Raw genomic sequence first — 19598 nt, 5'->3', positions numbered from 1 at the left:
TCGCCTGTGGCAGCCAGCACTGATAAGGAGAGAGCACACCATCTACCCACCCATGAGGGTGTATAGTCAATTGTGCTCTCTCTGACTCCGGCCACTGATGGCAAAGCAGCATGGCTCGACCACACGGCATGGCGCTTACAGCTCGGTTGAGTACAAGTGAATTTTACTCCTATACTCCTATAACTTTAGGGGGAGCCCAGGAACAAAAAATACCCATTTTTACATTAAATAAAGCTTTTAAAGTCTGGTTAGTTTTGGCCATATTAATTTAGATAAACCTATATTAGCAGTAATTTCAATTTTTTTATAAATATTGCTCAGAAAATGTTCATATCGGTCTGACCCGACTCTCTGCTGGCTCTTTAACTGCAGCTTTCTGAGGGAGAGTGTAAGACGAGTGTGTCCTAATCTGCGTTTCTCCTAAACGTTCATTTCCCTACACTGCAGGTGCACCATGTGTCCCGTTTTCTCATGCTGGGAATGGCGAGCGTTTGTGTGTGAGTGATTTTTGCGCTCTGGATTTGTGCTCATCTCCAGGCGGTTTGACCTTGGAGCATGTTCCCTGTTAGCTTGCGTGCAGTTCTGCAGCGCCTGGCTCCAAGCTCTTTAGCATACTGCTGAGCACCTGCGTTCACTGACGATGGATTTACAGTGTGATAGGAAATCATTAGAACCAATATGTGGACCGAATTCATGAATTTGATCATTTAGGCTAAAGGAACACTGTGCGTTCGTGGCGTGTCAGGCCTAAATGTTATTATTGGGGGTTATTAAAGGGATGCTGTACCGGAAATCAGATGTTTTTATTAGGGATGCAAAGAAAGATTAAGCAAACCTTTAAGAAATTGTTTGCACATGCATTCAGCTAGTTGAAGACGGATTGCCAGTAGAATAGGACTCTCCAGAGCAGATAAACATCAACCTACTGTCACCATGCCCTAATGCCAGGTGTGAGTTATAGAGGGGTGTAAAGCCCCCCAGCATTGAGCTGTGGAGCAGTGGAAGGACTGTGTTCTCTGGAATGATGGATGGTGCTCCTTGCAATACTTCTGGGATGAGGTGAGGTGGTGATCATCCAACATCCTGGCCTCACTAACGCTCTTGTTGCTGAATGCAAACAAATCCTCACAGCAATGCTCCTCAAACTAAAGAATTTTAAGAATCTAAAGCTTTTGATTGGGCTTCATTATTCCTGTGAGTGTTGGTTGACACTTTCAGAACTGAGCCTAGCGCTTTAGAAAAGCAGCTTGCTGTTGTGCAGTGTGTCTTAAGAATGGCATAAATCTCTGAATAGCGGGGAGGTACAGTAGTGGAGCGTTTTCATGTCAGGCCTGCCCTGTTATGGCCCCGTCCACTCTATGAGTCCGTATCTGTGTGGGTCTGAAAGCTCCTGTCTGCTGTTTCACGTCTGCATGGGAAGTGGAGCATGAAAACGATAGTCAGTCAGAAGGAAAGTACTCTGAAAAGAAGAGAGGCTCTTTATGCATGTTATTGTGTGTGTGTGTGTGTGTGTGTGTGTGTTGGTGTGGGCTGGAATGGTTCTTCATGTTTTGTGAAGTGTGTTTCATGTTTGGGTGGGTTCGGGTGGGCTGTGTGGTTTATGGGTATACAGTTGTTGAGCGTGCATCTTTTTAATGCTCATTAGAATTAGATTGTGGTGATATTGTGCTAGTTATGCTTTCTGTGGAAGAGCATTGAGGATGGAGGTTAAGGGACGGAGGGAGAGAGAGAGAGAGAGAGAGAGAGAAAGAATTTGTCCATCTGTTTGGACGTCTGAATGACTTAGAGTAGTCTAGTGACTGAGAAAAAAAAAACCCCGAAAAAAAGTAATGGAAAGTTTTCCTTCTGTCTGCTTCTTAACGACTGCGGAAAGGCACTCTGACTTTCTGACCGTGTGAGATGATGGTTTACTTTTTATTGAATGAAATCGAGACCATATTTCCATAAATCCATAATAATCCATTGTTTTTTATTCATTGAGAGCTTTGTTGTGTTAGGAAAGGAGTAAAGAATTGCAGATATGTGGTGTAATGGTTCAGTAAATTGATGGGTGCTGTGGATATGCCTAATTATCCGATGCCCAATCCAGCTAATTTTGTTAGTATCACACCAATATCTGATCGTAGTATCGGATCGGATGCATCCCTACTACTGTTGTTTAATGGGTGATGATAGCCTGCCTCAGCCTTCTGTAATTGCTCTGAAAGTCTGAACCATCCAAAACACCACCATGCTTCAGTTTGCATGAGAGAGAGAGTACCTCTTTTTTGGCAGGCACCTTTCACACCTGCTATTTTGGTTTCTGAGCCCTGGACTGAAGTCATAAGCAAACGTTTGGGCACCTCTGGTGAAATTACCTTTGTTGTGCATGACCTGTATGACCTCTTATCCAGAGCTACTTACAGAAGTGCTTCACTGTCTAGAAAATATCCCTAAGTAGTGGCACTAGAGTCAGCTCATTTTTACTCATTTTCTGGTTCTTTTTATTCTCGTATTCAGAGATTCACTGACTATCCGGCTTGTCTCTGTTCTGATACCGATTCATAAACTTTGTGTCTGATCTGATACCGTTGTTAAATTACTAAACCATATACCATATACCGCACCATGTGGGAGAGACTTAAGACATCAGGATTGACTTCATCATTACCCACATTAAACATTAACATACCGAGTTTCTATTTATTTGTCACTGAAATTAATAACTGTGCTGAACCTTGGCACAGTGTTGTCTGAGCTCAGGGCTTTTATTATTATTTATTATTATTTAAGTCTGTGAGACTAAAGAGGAGCGAGCAGCTCCTCCCTTCTCCGTTCTCCATCATTACCCCTCCTCTTCGTTCTCAGCTGTCCTCCATGACAGGCTCAAGTCTCCAAACACCATATGATCGAGCAGTTCAGCTCTGGTCTCTCTCTATTGTTGAAAGATGGCAGGAAACAGCAAAGCGGCTTAAAAAAAAATGACGGGGATTAAAATCTGGAATTTACTGATATTTAATTAAAAGAAAACATGGATTACTTGCTGAGATTTGATGGCAGGTTGTGACCGGGCGCTGTGCTGTGCTGTTTGCTATGATATGTATATCATGTTTGTAGGTTACTCTGATCCTGAGATATGAAGCCTAGAATACCAATGGGCAGGAAGCAGGTTCAGTAAATTGATGAGTGCTGTGGATATGCCTAATTATCCGATGCCCAATCCAGCTAATTTTGTTAGTATCACACCAATATCTGATCGTAGTATCGGATCGGGGCATCCCTACTACTTTTGTTTAATGGGTGATGATAGTCTGCCTCAGCTTCCTGTAATTGCTCTGAAAGTCTGAACCATCCAAAACACCACCATGCTTCAGTTTGCATGAGAGAGAGAGTACCTCTTTTTTTGGCAGACACTTTTCACACCTGCTATTTTGGTCTGAACGTCTGCTAAGTCAGAAGGTCCAGACCAAACATGGTAGACCTGAAAGCACCCATAAGTGCTCTTAAGAGATGGGACTTCAGTTGCTATAGGTCCAAACCTTGGTGTGATCTGGACCGTGACTTTTGTGTACCACTGCACCCTTACTGTAGACATCAGCCTGTTGATAGTTCATATAGCTCACATATCGAGAGGTTTCTGAGCCCATATGCAAAAGTTTGGGCACCCCCGGTCAAATTACCGTTGTTTCTGATTTGTAAATAAGCATAAATAATTTGTAATATCATCTACAGAGATACCTCTGTACATTGTGAAGCACAACCACTGTTTATTTGCTTAAGTTCATTTAATGTAGCAAACATAAACATTAAAGATGGCCTGTGCAAAAGTAATGACGCATTACATAGGTTATGTTATAGGTTAAAACACGCAGTGGGGGTGAAGGGACCAAATTGGGGGTGAATTGCCCCTAGGTGTCAGCGAATGGTTGTGTGCGGTACCCTGCAAGGAACTGCCGCCAGGTATTCCTGCGTCCCATGATGAATGTTTTATTATTTTCCAACATGTTCACTTCAGAAAATAACTAGAAATTGAGAATAAACTGTGCAGAAAAACGTCTACAAATGTTTAATTTAAGTAGGGGTGCCCAAACTTTTGCATAGGGCTGCATTTCAGTGGGTGTTTCTGAAGAGTTCAGAAACAAGATAAAACAAAACACACTTGCTGAGCAGTCAGGTCTGTGGCCGGGGATACCTTTTAGTTTTTTTACCCTCTGGCTTGCCTTCCTGCCCCTTTAAGGCATTTTGGCGGAGCATGTGGAAGTCATTTCAGCCCCCGGCCTGCACAAGTGGGTACGAGTGTCATCATATGGAACCAATTAAGCTCTGCATAAGGGGACACAAGCCAGCTCTTTTTTTTCCCTCAATTTTTTTAAACGGCAACATCACTCGTCTGGCCTGCCAGCATGGCTGATCTGCCCACCATCTGACCTGTCCATACCACTTTAAGAACCCCCCCCTTTCCCGAACCCAAGTTTGCTCTTAGAAAAAGGAGCACATGTTTTCTGTCTCGCTCATTTCAATATCAAAGGAGCCTTTTTATTTCAGAAACATATTTACTCGGCCCTCCCAGCCCCTGCGGACTGCACAGCCCATTGAAGCTTGTTCTGGGCTTTCCTGTTCTGGGCATTGTTGTTGTTGTTATGTCACAGGGGCGGCAGCAGGCAGTCCTGAAGTGTTGGGATTGATCGGGCTGCTAAATAAGCGAATCATAACACGGCACGGACACACTATAGGCCCGACACTTTAACACACTGACCTACATAATCTACTCCAGACCCACGCAAGCACATTTCCTCTACTGAACTCTCCTGCTGAAGCTTTTAAAGCTCCAGTGAGAATCTCCCTTTAGAGCTAAATTACAGTCAAGTGATCGCTGCCTATTGAGTGTGTATTAATAAAACAGGCCTATCATAAATAAATCAGCTTCAGGTTTGGAGGTTTGAGAATTAGACAGTGATATTTCTTTAGACTTTTTGTGGCACTTTAGACAGTATGTGGCATTTTGTAGGATGAGCTAAAGGTGTCGGAAAACAGCTCTGAAGAGTAGGGATGCGCAATATGGGCTTAGTTAGATTCCTTGGTTCAAGCTTTATTTTGTATGGTTCTTTACCCAAATGGCCTGGATATTGTAGCATGTAAAGGTTTGGTCACCCCTGGTCAAAATATCTTTTACTGTGAAATATAAGGGCTGCATCGTCAGCACAATGTGGGCTTTCGCAATAGTCACATTTAATAGTCACATTTAATTATGTATTTCAGCTTTCTTCCCTTTGCTTGACATATCTACCAACGGTAGGCTATATCTCCTGTATTTTTAACACTGCATTATATATCCCAAAAAAGAAAATGATTGCAATGTCCGTTGTTTCCAATATTGTGTAGCCTTACTATAAATAGTCAAGCAAGGAAAGAAAAAGTATTTTAAGCAAGGTTAAGAACTGGGTATTGTCCAAAAGCTTTGGGTAGCCGGAATGGTCAGTAGCACCACTTTTTTCTAGTATCGAAGCTTATTAATGTTTTTTTTAAGGAGTCTTTCTGTTCTAGGTTGGAGGGCTTTCTAGGCTTGTTTCGCTAGGTGTCAGCGAATGGTTGTGTGCGGTACCCTGCAATGGGACTGCCGCCAGGTATTCTTGCGTCCCATGATTCCAATTAGGCTCCAGACCCACTGTGACCTTGACCTGGAAGAAGCATATAAGACAATAAATCAATGAATGAATGTTTTATTATTTTCCAACATGATCACTTCAGAAAATAACTAGAAATCGAGACTAAACTGTGCAGAAAAACATCTACAAATGTTTAATTTAAGTAGGGGTGCCTAAACTTTTGCATACGACTGCATTTCAGTGGGTGTTTCTGGCTTGCCTTTCTGCCCCTTTAAGGCATTTTGGCGGAGCATGTGGAATGGTTAGTAGCACCACATTTGGCTAGTATCAAAGCTTGTAAATGCTTTTTAGGAGTCTGTTCTAGGTTGGGGGGCTTTCTAGGCTTGTTTAGACTCTGATTCTTCTGATTTTGTTCTACGAAGGCAGGATAAGTTTGCTTCTGGTGACTCTTCCATGAAGGTCATATTTGTGCACGTGTTGCTGCACAGTAGAAAAGTGCACCACCACTCCAGAGACTGCTAAGTCTTCCTGCAGTCAGCTGGGGTTCACTTGGTGTGGTTTTCTTGGTCGTCCAGGCCTTAACTTGACCTCTACCTTTCCTGCTATTTCCTAATTACATTACAAACTGAGGCTACCCGAAAACTACGCTAGGCATATAATCGTCTGCTGCTTTATGGGCATCAGTTATTTAAATTATTACATTGTGCTAAACAGCTGCTCAGAAGGGGCCAATGGCTGCTGGTTGTTGAGAGAAGGTCAGACGTTCATAATTTGGTTCATCAGAACACCCACTGAGATTTAACTGGTGTGTCTGAGGTTGCTCAGGATGCTCAGCATATAATTAACCATTTACTGGTTGGTTAGAGGACTCATTTGCATATTACCAACGTTGCCAGTGCGACCAGTATTCTTTCTTGACTGAGGGTGTGAAACGACTGAATACCGTCTCACTGTGTTGGATTCTGTAATTAACACTCTGAAACACTGAATGCATTTCAAGAGCATCTACAACCAAAGTGTAACCTGGATCAGATGCCGTTGGTAGCATTCACTCCAGATTGGACCCTGATCTGTAAATAAATTAGCATAATGACACCGCAGTGGAATTCGTATCTTACTCCATTGCTTTTGATATCCCACTGAACACGTCTTCTTCATGTCTGGAGCTTGCACCGATGTGAAAATCATGGCAAAGTGTGTGTAGTATGAAAGAGCTTTTTCTGTATTCGCCTTCTCTCAGCTGTCAAAGAGGACCTCTCTCTAATGCTGTAATCCACCCTGCACCCAAAGCTTGTTCGTCAAAGTCAGCTCGTCAGGATTTGCATTTAAATACTGATATTTTCTTTCCTCTGCTGCTCTCGTTCCACAACCCGAAGTCAAGGAGAAGCAGTCTGGAATGATCAATGATGACTCCATATTGCTGTAATCTTTTAGATCTTGTAGACCTTTTTGTGGACTTTTTGAATCTAAGGATTTAATTTTTACAAGGTGTTCCAGTTCTTGTGTAAATTCAGAAGGTTAACATTAGGAATATTCAGGTCTGGGATTTATAATAGTCACAATAGTCTAAATTCTTTTTTTTTTTTAAATAATCAATAAATGTTTATGATGATTATCTGCTTGGTCACATTATGTAGTCGCGCTTAAAATCCTCTTTCAGTGGAAATCAGTATAAAAAGATTTGGAGCATTTCTATTGGTGCATTCATTAATGTTGACACAGTATAAAGAACAACTGCCAGATTCACATAAATTCACAAAAACAGATATACGTTTTTGTGCACCACTGATGATTAATATAACTAGGGAGGTCTGTGTTATATTAATTTAGTATTACAGTGTTCAATACCAGACAATGTTATGAAAAACCTTAGAAATACTTGTCTGAACACTGAATATTTCCTTGAAAATAGACATTAACCTACACTATGTAGGCAAAAGTATTGGGACACCTGCTTATTCATTGTTTTTTCCAAAATCGAGGATATTACAAGATAGTTTATCCTGCATTTCTGTGAAGATTAGACTGTAGTGAGGTCAGGATGTTGGATGATCATCACTACACCTTATCATCCCTAACTCAGCACCAACCATCATTTCAGAGACCACAGTTCTTCCACTGCTCCACAGCTACTCAATGCTGGGGGGCTTTAAACCCCTCTAGCCCACACCTGGCAATAGGCAACATGGTGCCAATAGCTTCATGTTTATCTGCTTCAGAGAGTCCTATTCTATTGGCAACTCTGCTCTACAGGGAATAGACAAGCTGTGTCTGTCTGTGCACTTGTACATTTGTGTCAGCAATGGGTGCAACCTAAAGTAGTTGAATGCATTCATTAGAAGGGCTGTCCACAAACATATGGATATATAGTGTATTGTTTTTTATGGCTCTTTCTTTAGAATATAGAACTCTTCAAATGCAGGCACAATTTATTGGCAGTCCCAGTGTAAGCTTGTATAATTAGGGTATTGAACTGTTTACCAACTGTAGCATTGGAAAAAGTATTGAAGGGCATACAAGAGCATACTTGTGCATTGCAGCCCTCAGAGAACGTTTCTCTAACAGGCGGATACTTCCATAGTGTCGTTGCCTTGTACTGCTGTTGTAAACGTGCGTACATTTGTCATGGAGGGGGACGTTTGTTGATTGTTAATAATGCCTTTTGTTTCTATGAAATTCTTAAAGTTAAATTGTCTCTCTCTCTCTGCTCAACCTCTGTTTCCCAGGCCCGTCCGCATCCAGTCCTCGGCTCCTGACTAAGAGTCTATCCCTGGAGCCAGGCCCCTGCCAAGGAGACCACGACACCCCTCAGCGCCTTTGCTCGGACCCTGGACCCCTTGGGCCGCAGCTCTGCAATGGCACGAGTGAAAACGGGCCTCAGGATGCACCCCCACCGCCCCCCAAAACACGCCCACCTTTACCTGGCCCCAAACCACAAGGTATGACTGTCAGCTTTCTTTATATTAGAGCGTTTTTTAATCAAACTAAGAAGTGTGGTCATGTGCAATAGTGCCCCAAGCATAGCCCACCATTCTGCATTCACCCTAATATAACACACTGTATATGCACACCTTACTAAGGTCTGTTTATTAGTTCCAGATGTTTTAGGTTAGTGTGGGTCTGAACTCTGCAGGAAGTTTATAGTAGGGTGGGGCGAAAGAATTCCTGTCTGTCAGTAACACCGCTGCATTATAGGAGTCCCTTTGTAATCCTTATGGGGCATTATGTGCTGTAGGTCATACAGTGAATGGTTTGACCTAATACGTGTATTCCCAGCGCATATACAGTATGTGTGGTATTTAATTAGCTATTTGTGTAATTAAACTCTGCAAGTAGAGCATGTTTAAAGCCTTGTAACATGAAACAGGGCCCAGCGGGCCTTTCCTGACTCTGATTGTATGTCTCACTGGTATATGGTCACATGATGTGGCCAGTCTGGCAGTAACGATTCCAGTATTGATTTTGTCTCGCTCAGTGCCCCCGAAACCACCGCATCTACAACAGCAGAGTGCTCGTCGACCCCGGCCCCCAGACAAGCCCCTCCCTCCACCCCCGTCCCGCCCACTCCCAGCAGATCCCCGCCAACCACGGGCCACACTGTCACAAGCTGAGGAAAGCTCCTCCCCTACGTGTGTTCTGTCACTCATCGAGCGGTTTGAGAGGTGAGAGAGAGTTAGTCCTAACCACACTGGTGACTTTTGCATTAGTTGCAGCTGTTCATTATGTCCACGTCGTAATTTGGAGCAAATTTTCAATGTAATACATATTTCTGGATGTGTTTTTTTCCTAATTGTAATCCTTTATAATATTATATACTTAAAACAGGGTAACGGAATTTCTTAGATAGCTGGGTAACGTAAGCCAGAAGTGGATTGTCCCTTATCTTATCTCTCATTGACCAAAATCCAAATTCTCTGGCTTCATTTCAGGGAGCAAATCATCGTGGTGCCCGACATCACAGGGGGAGTGATGTGTACCCCGCGGGTTCCTGAGCCACAGTCCACTGTGGGGGCTTCCACCCCACTGTCAGAGACCATCCTGCCCTGCACCTCAATTCCAGGGCCTTTAGAGGCTCCCCTGGCCAAGGAAGAGCAGGAACAGGAACAGGAGCAGGAAGAGGAAGAAGAGGAGGAGGAGGAAGAGAAAGAGCAGGAGCAGGAGGAGGATGAGTTGGGTGCCTCCTGTTCTGAAAAGCGCCTCTCCATGGAGTCGGGCTACAGTGCCTCCGACAAACTGCTGGACGCCATGGAGATGAGAGACCTCAACCAATCAGAGATCCCGTCGGACCGGTTGTCCCTCCCCCCACCACAGACGGATGGTAAACTGGCCAATAGGGACAGCGGCATTGACAGCATCAGCTCTCCCTCTCACAGTGAGGAACTGTGCTTTGCTGGAGATGAGGACCGCATCGGGCACGAGAGAGAGATGTGTCCGTGTAGTCCCACAGCCACTCTTCCACGTCTCTCCTCGTCTTCCTCATGCGGCTGCGTGGAAGGAGCCGTGGGAGAGGGAGCCGCTGCCGCAGAGGGTGGGAGGGACTCGGAGGGGGACAGCGATTTAGAGGAAGGGAGCGGGGATGAGAGTGAGATAAACCCCATGGCCCTGCAGCCTCTGCCAAAAGCAGAGAGACAGGACTCTGTTGAGGTGAGTTTTGTTGTGGAACTGTAAAACTTTAGGACAGATTTTGGATTTGAACCATATTAAGTTCGTCAACAACGTCCAACAGAAGTGCACTGTGTCATCAAATAATGTCTTCTTGCATTAGTGGCTATTTGGGTACCTACCTATGTAGGAAATTAGGAGCCATTTAAAATTGTATACACCAGTGTTTCTCAGCCCCAGGTCCTGGAGTCACCCTGTCCTGCACATTTTAGCGCTTTACCTACTCCCAACATACCTGATTCGACTCATTAACAAGCCCTTTGAGAGTTACAGAGGTGTGTTAAAGCAGGGAATACACTGAAATGTGCAGAGCAGGGTGCCTCCAGGACCAGGGCTGAGAAACACTGGTATAGACCATGCTATTAAATGGTCATTTCACATTTCATAAATCAAGTTCAGGGTGTTTACCATCATGTACATACGTCAATCAGCCATAACCAAACCAACATTCACAGAATAACACTGGTTATCTGGTTATAATGGCACCTATAAAGGGGTGGGGTCTACATATTAGACAGCTGGAAGGAGGGAAAAAAGCGAAGCGTAAGAATCTGAGACGAAAACTGAGATGACTAGATAACTGGGTCGGAACATCTTCAAAACATTAGATTTGGTCACCTACCAAAAGTAGCGCAAGGAAGGGTCATGCGTGTCTAATTTTGTTGATGTGCGTGGGGAGTGAAGACTAGCCCATCTAGTCTGATCTCACAGAAGAGCTACTGTAGCACACTGTGCACAGATTGCTACAACAGAAAAAAAGCTAATGCTGTCTCTGTGTTGTGGGGTCCATGCCTTAACGGGTCAGAGCTGTTTTGGCAGCGTGAGGGGAACCTACACAGTATTTAATATTATGGCTGATCGGTTTATTAAGAACTTTAAAGTAACTGGTAGTAACGGGAGAATTGTCAAACTGTCACAACCAATGTTAAACACTAAAACATAGACACTTATAAAACACATCAGTCTAGTCACATTATAAATATACTCAAATTAATTTATGGAGATTGTCAAAGCCTAAAGAGCACTGGCCAACTACACATTTCATTACAGAGAGTGTAATTAGTGCTGTTTAATTGAGGAAGAGCAGCAAATATTGACTAGAAATCACTGTACTCAGCATGGGAGAGTATTTGAATGTTTTTAGGAATCTGATGCTACTGATACATTTGAACTGCTTGTGAAATTGCCTTCAAATATTGTGAGGTCATATTTTTACTTTATCACCCAGTCCCAATTAACAGATTGAGGCATATCATTCCTGGGTTGTGTAGTTGTTTCCTGTTCTAATATTCAGAATGCCTGCTGAGATTTAAAACTCTTAAGCTCTACCTTTTATTATGTTCTAAAATTATTATTAAGTGATCACATAGAAAACCAAGCATACTGGTTATTCTTTAATTATGGGAGAGATGAATTTGAGTCTGGACCCAGTGGTGGTTTCATGGATTTTACGAGACCAGTATCTTGATTTAGTTTGAAGCAAGTGTGACTATTTAGACAAGCAATTGATTGGTCTAAGCTTGTAGCGCGGTTAGGATGAACCAGACAAACAAGAGAGTCTTTAATGAAGAAAAGCCAATCCACAGACACGGTAAACAAATCGAACCAGGTCAGAACCAATAATAGAGAAAGCAGATACATGAGCTAAGCAAAATCGTAGTCGAGAAACCAAGCAGATGTCCAAGATCAGATAAACAAAGCAAAAGGGCAAAAAGCAGAAAAGCAGGAGACAAAGGCAGGTCAAAAACACGATCCAGACAAGTAGAAGAGAACGATCGCTATGCTTGTGACAGGTTGACGGCAATACTTCGCAAAGAGACAAACCAGAGAGGGGTTTAAATATAAAAACATAGTGTGAGGCATACACAGGTAAGGGTCATCAGAATCGTAGGTAGTGTAGTCCAGAGTGTTCACTGAGCCCAGAGGTGAACCCAGGAGAATGACCAAGCTTCCATCACTTTACTTCAGTTATAATAGCTTTAAAGCTCCCACACAGAACCAAAGAAGTGAACGTCAGACACCAGACATGCCTTCATCGATCAACTGTATGATAATTGTTCAATTTGATGTGTTAAATTATTGCATAATTTAGTAAATTATGATTCTGAAGGTTTTCAATGTATTATACACAATAAACTATGTCAACTTCCCCTCACCGCCCGGTTACGACCGAGCATTCGCCACACTCTGAGCACTTCAGACAGGCCATTTTACGCTTGTCAGTGCAGATGTATGCCGACTGGCTTCACTCAACAGGAGTTTGTGTTTGTGTGTTATACTGCACAGCTGTCAGTCCAGCAGCGAGTGTTCAACATCGCCAACGAGCTCCTCCAGACGGAGAAGGCCTACGTGTCCAGGCTTCACCTCCTGGACCAGGTGTTCTGCGGGAGGCTAATGGAGGAGGCGCGAGCCCGAGGCTCTTTCCCCTGCGAGGTGGTTATGGGTATCTTCTCCAACATCTGCTCCATTTACTGCTTCCACCAGCAGTTCCTGCTGCCAGCACTGGAGAAACGCATGGAGGAGTGGTGAGTATGAGGGGGGGCGTAGCTAAAGAAACTAATCTGTGAGAGAAGAAATTGTAGAGAAGGCATAATAAGAGAGAGGAGAATGTGAGGAAAGGTAAAGAATGTAGAGGAGAAAGGAAATATGGCTTATGCTGTATATGATTTCAGTCCAGTAGACTTTTTGTGAAATTCAGCGAATGTTTCCTCATGGTTGGCTAGCTCTCTGGTCTGATTCTGGTCTGACTCGCTGGGACAAAGACTGATGTCGGTACTCAGCCCTGGCTCTGTAAGTGGGAAACAAAGAAAGTGGCTCGGGTCGAGCCACACAACACCATTTCAGCCATTTAGCAACAGGGGGGATTCATGCTTGTGTACAGGATGGGGGATAAGAGGGGCAGGGAAAACTGTATCAGGCATGATACTTGTTGAACTACACGCATTATCATGGAGAGGAAAAGGAACAGATCTGACGAACAAAAGCTGAGGAGAAAGTTCTTAGATCAGGCGATTGCGAAGATGCTGTGTAAACACTGGTGAGGCATTTGGACGGTGGAGAGACCTGTGAACATTGCAAAGCATTAAGAGGGATGAGGATGTTACTCTATTCCTGCTGGATAGGTGGGTTACATTGACTGATAGTTGCTGTTTCACAGAAATAGGTCAGTGGTGTCAGTATTGTTTTGTCCTGTTTGTGATGGATAATCGTAGCTGGTTTGCTTAGCATTGAGTTTCATAACCCACACTTACCTGCCATGATGTTCTCTCTGACATTTTCTCATGGTGTTTGATTGTGCAATCTGTGAAGGGTTTTATGGTCACAAAGATCTGAAAAGATGTTTGCTCGCACAGTGGAAGTATATGGATTCAGTGTAGAGATTCTGAATGAGCAGGGGTGTGTTTCTTTTGCTTCAAATATCAGTTCAAACATCAACAGTCATTCTTCAAAATTGTTTACAGCGCCAGTGAGTAAAAATAATCTAATTTAAGAAAGATGATTATAAATATGATACCTGTTACCTTTAAATGCTTCATTAAAAACCCTTCATGTTTATGCATAGTTGTTTTTGGACATCTTGGAAATTTCACATCATTCACTTTTTTTGGAATTGCTCATAATTGTAATCATTTGTGTTAGTTTTTATGTAATAATAATAATAACAATAGATACCATGTATGTTTTAGTGACCAAAAGGCATTTTATGTTTGTTTCCTAAATTATATACTTTCTGTTTGTATTTACAAACTGTTTACCTCATGATTTGATCACTTTTCATGATAAAATTATGATTAATTCTTGAAGCCATGCAGCTTTTTCAGAGCTTTTAAAGTCCTCTGCAACTCTTTTCATCATTCTGGACACATTAAGAATTGTATGGGTGGTTTTACAACTTTTGAGCTTCCCAGCAATTCCTTATTGTAAGAATTACTCAATAGTTTAAAACGCTTACAGGATTTCACATGCTAAATAAATTTCTTACATGTTATCTGTAACGGTCTGGCTTTATATTATTGTAAGCATTGGCCTTAGACCTTTTTAAACAGTGTACTTTTATGAGTGCAGAGTACCCTTTGTTGTTACTTTACTGCTAGATGTAAATCACAGCCTTTTCCATATTAAAACTGAGACATTCAGACAGAATTCAGACTTGTTAACTTCTGAAAACATGCCTCCCTGCCGCAAGCTGTAGAAAATGCCCACAGTGTCATAAATAGAGCACAGTGTTAGTCTTAACAAAGGTTTGAAACTGGAATTGGTTAAATGAAGCCAGTACTGATCTAGATTGAATCAGAACATCCCTAGCAGTTAGACTGTAAACAAAAGTGACAGTAAAAGAGAGAGCGAGAGAGGGAGGGAGGGAGGGAGGTGAGTCTAAGCCAGCTAAATCCGAACAGTGCTGTCTCAGGAAGAAAGTTTTCTCCAGTTCCCACTTGATCACCTTATTTCCTCTTCTCACTCAAAATGTCACACGGAAAGGGCCCCAGGCTTATGATGTACGGGCCGGTTCGTTTGTCCGTAGCTAGAAATATGCAGAGCTTGGATACAGGTGAGGGGAGGGTTTTCCGGCTGCTTGGCCCAGTGGGTGAATGGACAGACAGATGTGCATTGACCTTCTGTCTTCTGCCCTCAGGGATGCGAACCCCCGGATCGGGGACATCCTGCAGAAGCTGGCTCCCTTCCTGAAGATGTACGGCGAGTATGTGAAGAACTTTGACACGGCCATGGAGCTGGTAAACACCTGGATGGAGCGTTCCTCCCAGTTTAAAGCCATCATCCATGACATTCAGGTATGTTGAGGCTGGACCTGCTCACCTTTCATTTGAGCTTTTGGATGGTATATGTAGGGTAAACTACATGTCCAAATGTTTGTGGACACCTCTTATTAATAATGCATTTAGCTACCTTAAGTTGCAACTGTGCAATTGCTGACACAGACGTGCAGATTCACACACACGCAGCTTGTCTAGTCCTCGTAGAGAAGTATTGCCCGTAGAATAGGACTCCGATTACATGAGCAGATTACATTAACCTATTGGCACCATGCTGCCTAATGCCAGGCATGGGCTAGAGAGTTATAAAACCCCCAGCATTGAGCTGTGGAGCAGTGGAAGAACTGTGTTCCCTGCAATGATGGTTTGTGCTCCATCCAAAACTTTTTTGGCATGAGGTGGGGTGGTGATCATCCAACATCCTGACCACTGTAGGGCTATTGAATGCAATCATATCCTCATAGTGATGCTTCAGAATCTAGTAGAAAGTCTTTCCGAGGACAGTAGAGACAGTTACTCCAACAAAAGCGGGATAAACTATTTTTAATACCCCTGATTTCAGAAGAAACAGTGAATGAGCAGGTGTCCCAATACTTTTGTCCATGTAGTATATTTGTAACACTTCAGACACCGTATAGTGTTTCTCTAGTAACTGCAAAGCAGTAAGCCCTTATCTAAATTGTGTTCTGAATATGCGTGTACATGCTTACTCAAACTGTCACAGCACATCCAACAACAAAGATGCAAAGAAGCACAGAGCTCCTTTTATACAGTGATAGAAGTACAGTAGCGCACAGAAAGCTTCAGGTCTGCAAGCTGATCCATTTTACTATGAGCAGCATGGGCATGCAGCTTGCACACTGCTCTGGGAGCAAATTTTAATGAGCTAAAGAGAACAAAGGCTCTGAATGTACTGCTAATGATATGCTACGTAATAACAGTCTCTGAATGCTGAAGTGCATTACTGCAGTTCAGCTTGACTAACTCCACCAGATCACTGATGTTTACAGTATCTGATGTTGGTATAAACTAGTGTTGCACTGATACTGATACTGTATCAGTATCAGCGCCAATACTGGCACTTACACACAGTATTGGTATCGGCAATAGAGAGCACTGATACCAGGAAGCTTACTGACGCCCTAGATTAACATTTTTACATAGACATGTTTGTTTGCAAACTTTATTATGAAACCAAACATTTAAATAACCAGTAAAATCCAGTCATAAACAGTTATAACTATTCAGCAGACATTTAAGGAAACTATTACATTACAGCACTTTTTGTTTCCATGTGGTGTTTTTTTGGTTCTGAAACCGAAGGTTAAGCCTCAGCAGCTTGTTTAAAGGAACCACACTGAAGTTTAGCACCTTTTTTACACAGAGACCAGTACCTGAATGTGAAATTGCTGCACTTTTTGTTTCTAAACTGGCTCTTTTTCACTGCTCTGTAATGTGAATTTTTAACACCGGTTAAAGGCTGTTTGGTGAAGCTTAGTCAGATTTTGCTTCCCTACCTGCACATGTTTCTGCATTGTGGCCATTTTTTGACAGATGTGCAGTTCCTCAACCAGTAAATGCTGCGATTTCAAGCTTATTAAATCTTATTTGGAAAAAGGTATAAAAAAGTACAACCTATAAAAAGGGGAACACTGTAAGTATCAGGATTTATAGCCGTCTATCCGGTATCAGTACTTGGTATCGGCAGATACCAAGATTGAAAATCTGGTATTGGTATCAGTAAGGAAAAAGTGGCATCAGTGCATCACTAGTATAAACAATAAATACACAATATAAACAGAGAATTAGAACAGACTTTATTAGTCGTCTTTCTGAGTCTGTATTCAGTGTTTTTGGGCCCTTTTTTCAGTTTTTTTAATGAATCCAGTTTTGTGAGTCCGGTGAACATTCTTTCAGAGTTGGTCAGCTTGAGTTCCAGCAGGGAAAACATGCTGCTTTTGTGTGTGGGTGGCGAGCAAAGACACGAGAGCATGAATCCTCAGTGGCTTCTGGAAAAGACTAAATGTTTGGCTTGGATGAGTAAGAGTATTACACTTATCACAGATGTGTGAAAGACAAGGAACTCTTGCCAGCTGTCTCTCACACAGTTAGAACCGGTGTTAATTGGATCTCACCTTGCTAAATTCACACCACAGCACAAAAAAGTTAGACTCGAAATACACTTACACTTCTGATAAGAATACTCACACAACAACTGACAGCTAGACACCCATCAGGCGGCCAAGATAGCTTGCATTAATTAATTATGTAATATAATCCTTTTTTTAATTAAATGTTAATTTTGATAAAAAACAATAGGTGCACCGACAGCTCTGATCACCAGCTGCATCAAATAAAGGAGTCTGGACGTTTTCAGAGGTTTTCGGAGGCTATGTAAAGTAGCTCATGGTTAAGGCAGATGTCCATGTTTGAGAATAACAGTATTAACATCTTTATTTATGTAACACTATTACATTTCAAATGCAGCTTATATTGCTGGTTAGGCACAATAAAAAAAAACGAACTGTGATATAGCTGTTGAGAGAGTGTCAGGCAAACCATGAAAGAATCTAAAATGACAGCAAACCAAACCCATCTAGCAGTTCATGCAGGGAACAGAGGAATGATGAGCGAATCGTGTAAATCTTCTTATGAATATGAAGATAATGATTCGCCAAAGGATCAAATGGTTCCCATAGCTCCCTTCATAACGAAGGCTGTCTGGAGAATATCCAATCCAGGGGGAATTCATTCTGCAAGAGTGTGAAGTTTTATCAGTGTAAAGAAAGTGTTTTACTCCAGGCTTTGTGTGCATTTAGGTGTTTGTGATAAAAATGTATTTATAATGTGGTGTTAATCTATTCAAAACAAAGGTTTAATTGCACTAATCACAATTAATCCCAATTTTTGTGATTAATTATGATTAAGTTAAAAAAAAGATAGAAAATGGTAGCACGTCCTTGATTTTTTGGATGGGAGAACAAATAGATGTGTGGTATGCCTAATAAACTGGCTAGAGGCCTGGCGTTTTCTTTTAATAATATCTTGGGGTAGTTTTGAGAGCTTTAGCCTCTAACATGACGGAGCTCGGACACAGAAGCTGTAATAGAGAAAAGGCTTCAACACCTTTTGAAAAGATAAATGGGTGTATTAAGCAAGCTAGGAGAGGTTCAGCTGTGAGGGAGGGTAAGAGAATGAGAATTAGTTATGAGATTTAATCCATATTTCAGCATAAATTAAGTGTAATCTACCCTCTGAGCTCAACAGAATGCTGTGTTTAGTCACTAGGCTCTGTAAGCAGGACTTACAGGAGGGAGCGCTGGGGCTGAACTTGGTGAAATTATTAATTTGCATTACAAAAAATAAACGTGTTAAAGTTTGCAGATTAATCATGTCTGTTAAAACGTCAGTGTTAACTCATGCATTAACTCATATAAGATGTTTATTATATCTTTCATCACAGTTATGAAACGAAATCTTCATCAGTTTTCCATGTGTTGACTTCATTTTCAATCTGGCAGTTGTTCTTTACATTAATTTCATGATCAATTGACCAATAGAAATGCTCCATTCCGAATGACCTGGAATAAAATCCTTCTACATTGACTTTCATTGAAAGTTAAGGTTTTGTAGAGGGTTTTTGATGGCGTATAATTATATATCTTATATATCTAGCTTCTGTATCTGAACCTTTTCAAACGTAGCTTCTGTCCATCTTTGTGCATGAGTTTGTACATGTCTAACTCGTGACTTTGGGTTTCTGCTGCTGGGTGTGTTTCTTTGTGTGCATGTGGCAGAAAGAGGAGATGTGTGGAAACCTCACCCTGCAGCACCACATGTTGGAGCCCGTGCAGCGGATCCCTCGCTATGAGCTGCTTCTGAAGGACTACCTGCACCGGTTGCCTGAGGATGCGGATGACTTTAAAGATGCACAGAGTAAGTGTGTGAGAATGTGGCGTCAACAGACGCAGTTTAATGTCCATTTGTTTTTAAAGATGGCCTGTAGAGCCTACATCTAGTAGAGACAATGCGCTTTGAGCATTAGTCCAAGTATGTCCTGCACTCCTGAGGAAGGATACAAAGGCATTTTATGAGCAGTGTTCAAATGCAGTGCTGTGTTTTAGTTTTATATACTTTTAAAAAGTTCTAGTATTATTTAGAGTTCTCCTCAGATCAACACCTGGTTTGGTGGTAAATCAGGGCTTAATGATGGTAAATCAGGTGAGCTGCTGCTGCTGCTGCTGTTGATGGAGTTGAACACATCCTCCACGCTGTGCTGGCTGGACTGGGGGGCGTCCAGGAGAAACCTGGAGGAACCGAGCTCTGTTCTTCAGACTAGCTCACAGACAAGATCTCACTACTTTCCTTATATTTTCTAAATGAGAAATGTGTGTTCATTTTTACTGTATTTATGTTCAACTGCATCTGTGGGATCTGGAAAAAAACTCTTACTGCTGAGAGAAATAGCTTAAAATACCATGCTAAGGTACCTAAAACATTTGTGTATTACCTCAAGCGCAGTTTTTAAGGAACTAAAATGTTCAATTTAAAGAATAGGACTTCTGAAATGTAGAACACT

The 19598-nt window shown here is 42.1% G+C and overlaps 1 protein-coding gene across 2 annotated transcripts in view; it reads left to right on the top strand.

Annotated features, from left to right (window-relative positions):
- Positions 1 to 19598, top strand: part of fgd1 (FYVE, RhoGEF and PH domain containing 1) — a 69239-nt gene that overhangs the window by 37343 nt on the left and 12298 nt on the right. For both annotated transcript variants that reach the window (XM_072681404.1, XM_072681405.1), the window contains exons 2-7: positions 8312 to 8524; positions 9061 to 9247; positions 9515 to 10229; positions 12534 to 12772; positions 14881 to 15037; positions 18817 to 18955. In XM_072681404.1, the coding sequence (XP_072537505.1) occupies positions 8312 to 8524; positions 9061 to 9247; positions 9515 to 10229; positions 12534 to 12772; positions 14881 to 15037; positions 18817 to 18955 (1650 nt within the window). The remainder of the gene's footprint in view (positions 1 to 8311; positions 8525 to 9060; positions 9248 to 9514; positions 10230 to 12533; positions 12773 to 14880; positions 15038 to 18816; positions 18956 to 19598) is intronic.

Source organism: Salminus brasiliensis, chromosome 6, assembly GCF_030463535.1.
Source record: "Salminus brasiliensis chromosome 6, fSalBra1.hap2, whole genome shotgun sequence".
Taxonomy (NCBI): domain Eukaryota; kingdom Metazoa; phylum Chordata; class Actinopteri; order Characiformes; family Bryconidae; genus Salminus; species Salminus brasiliensis.
This window is presented reverse-complemented; position numbering and strand designations above follow the sequence as displayed.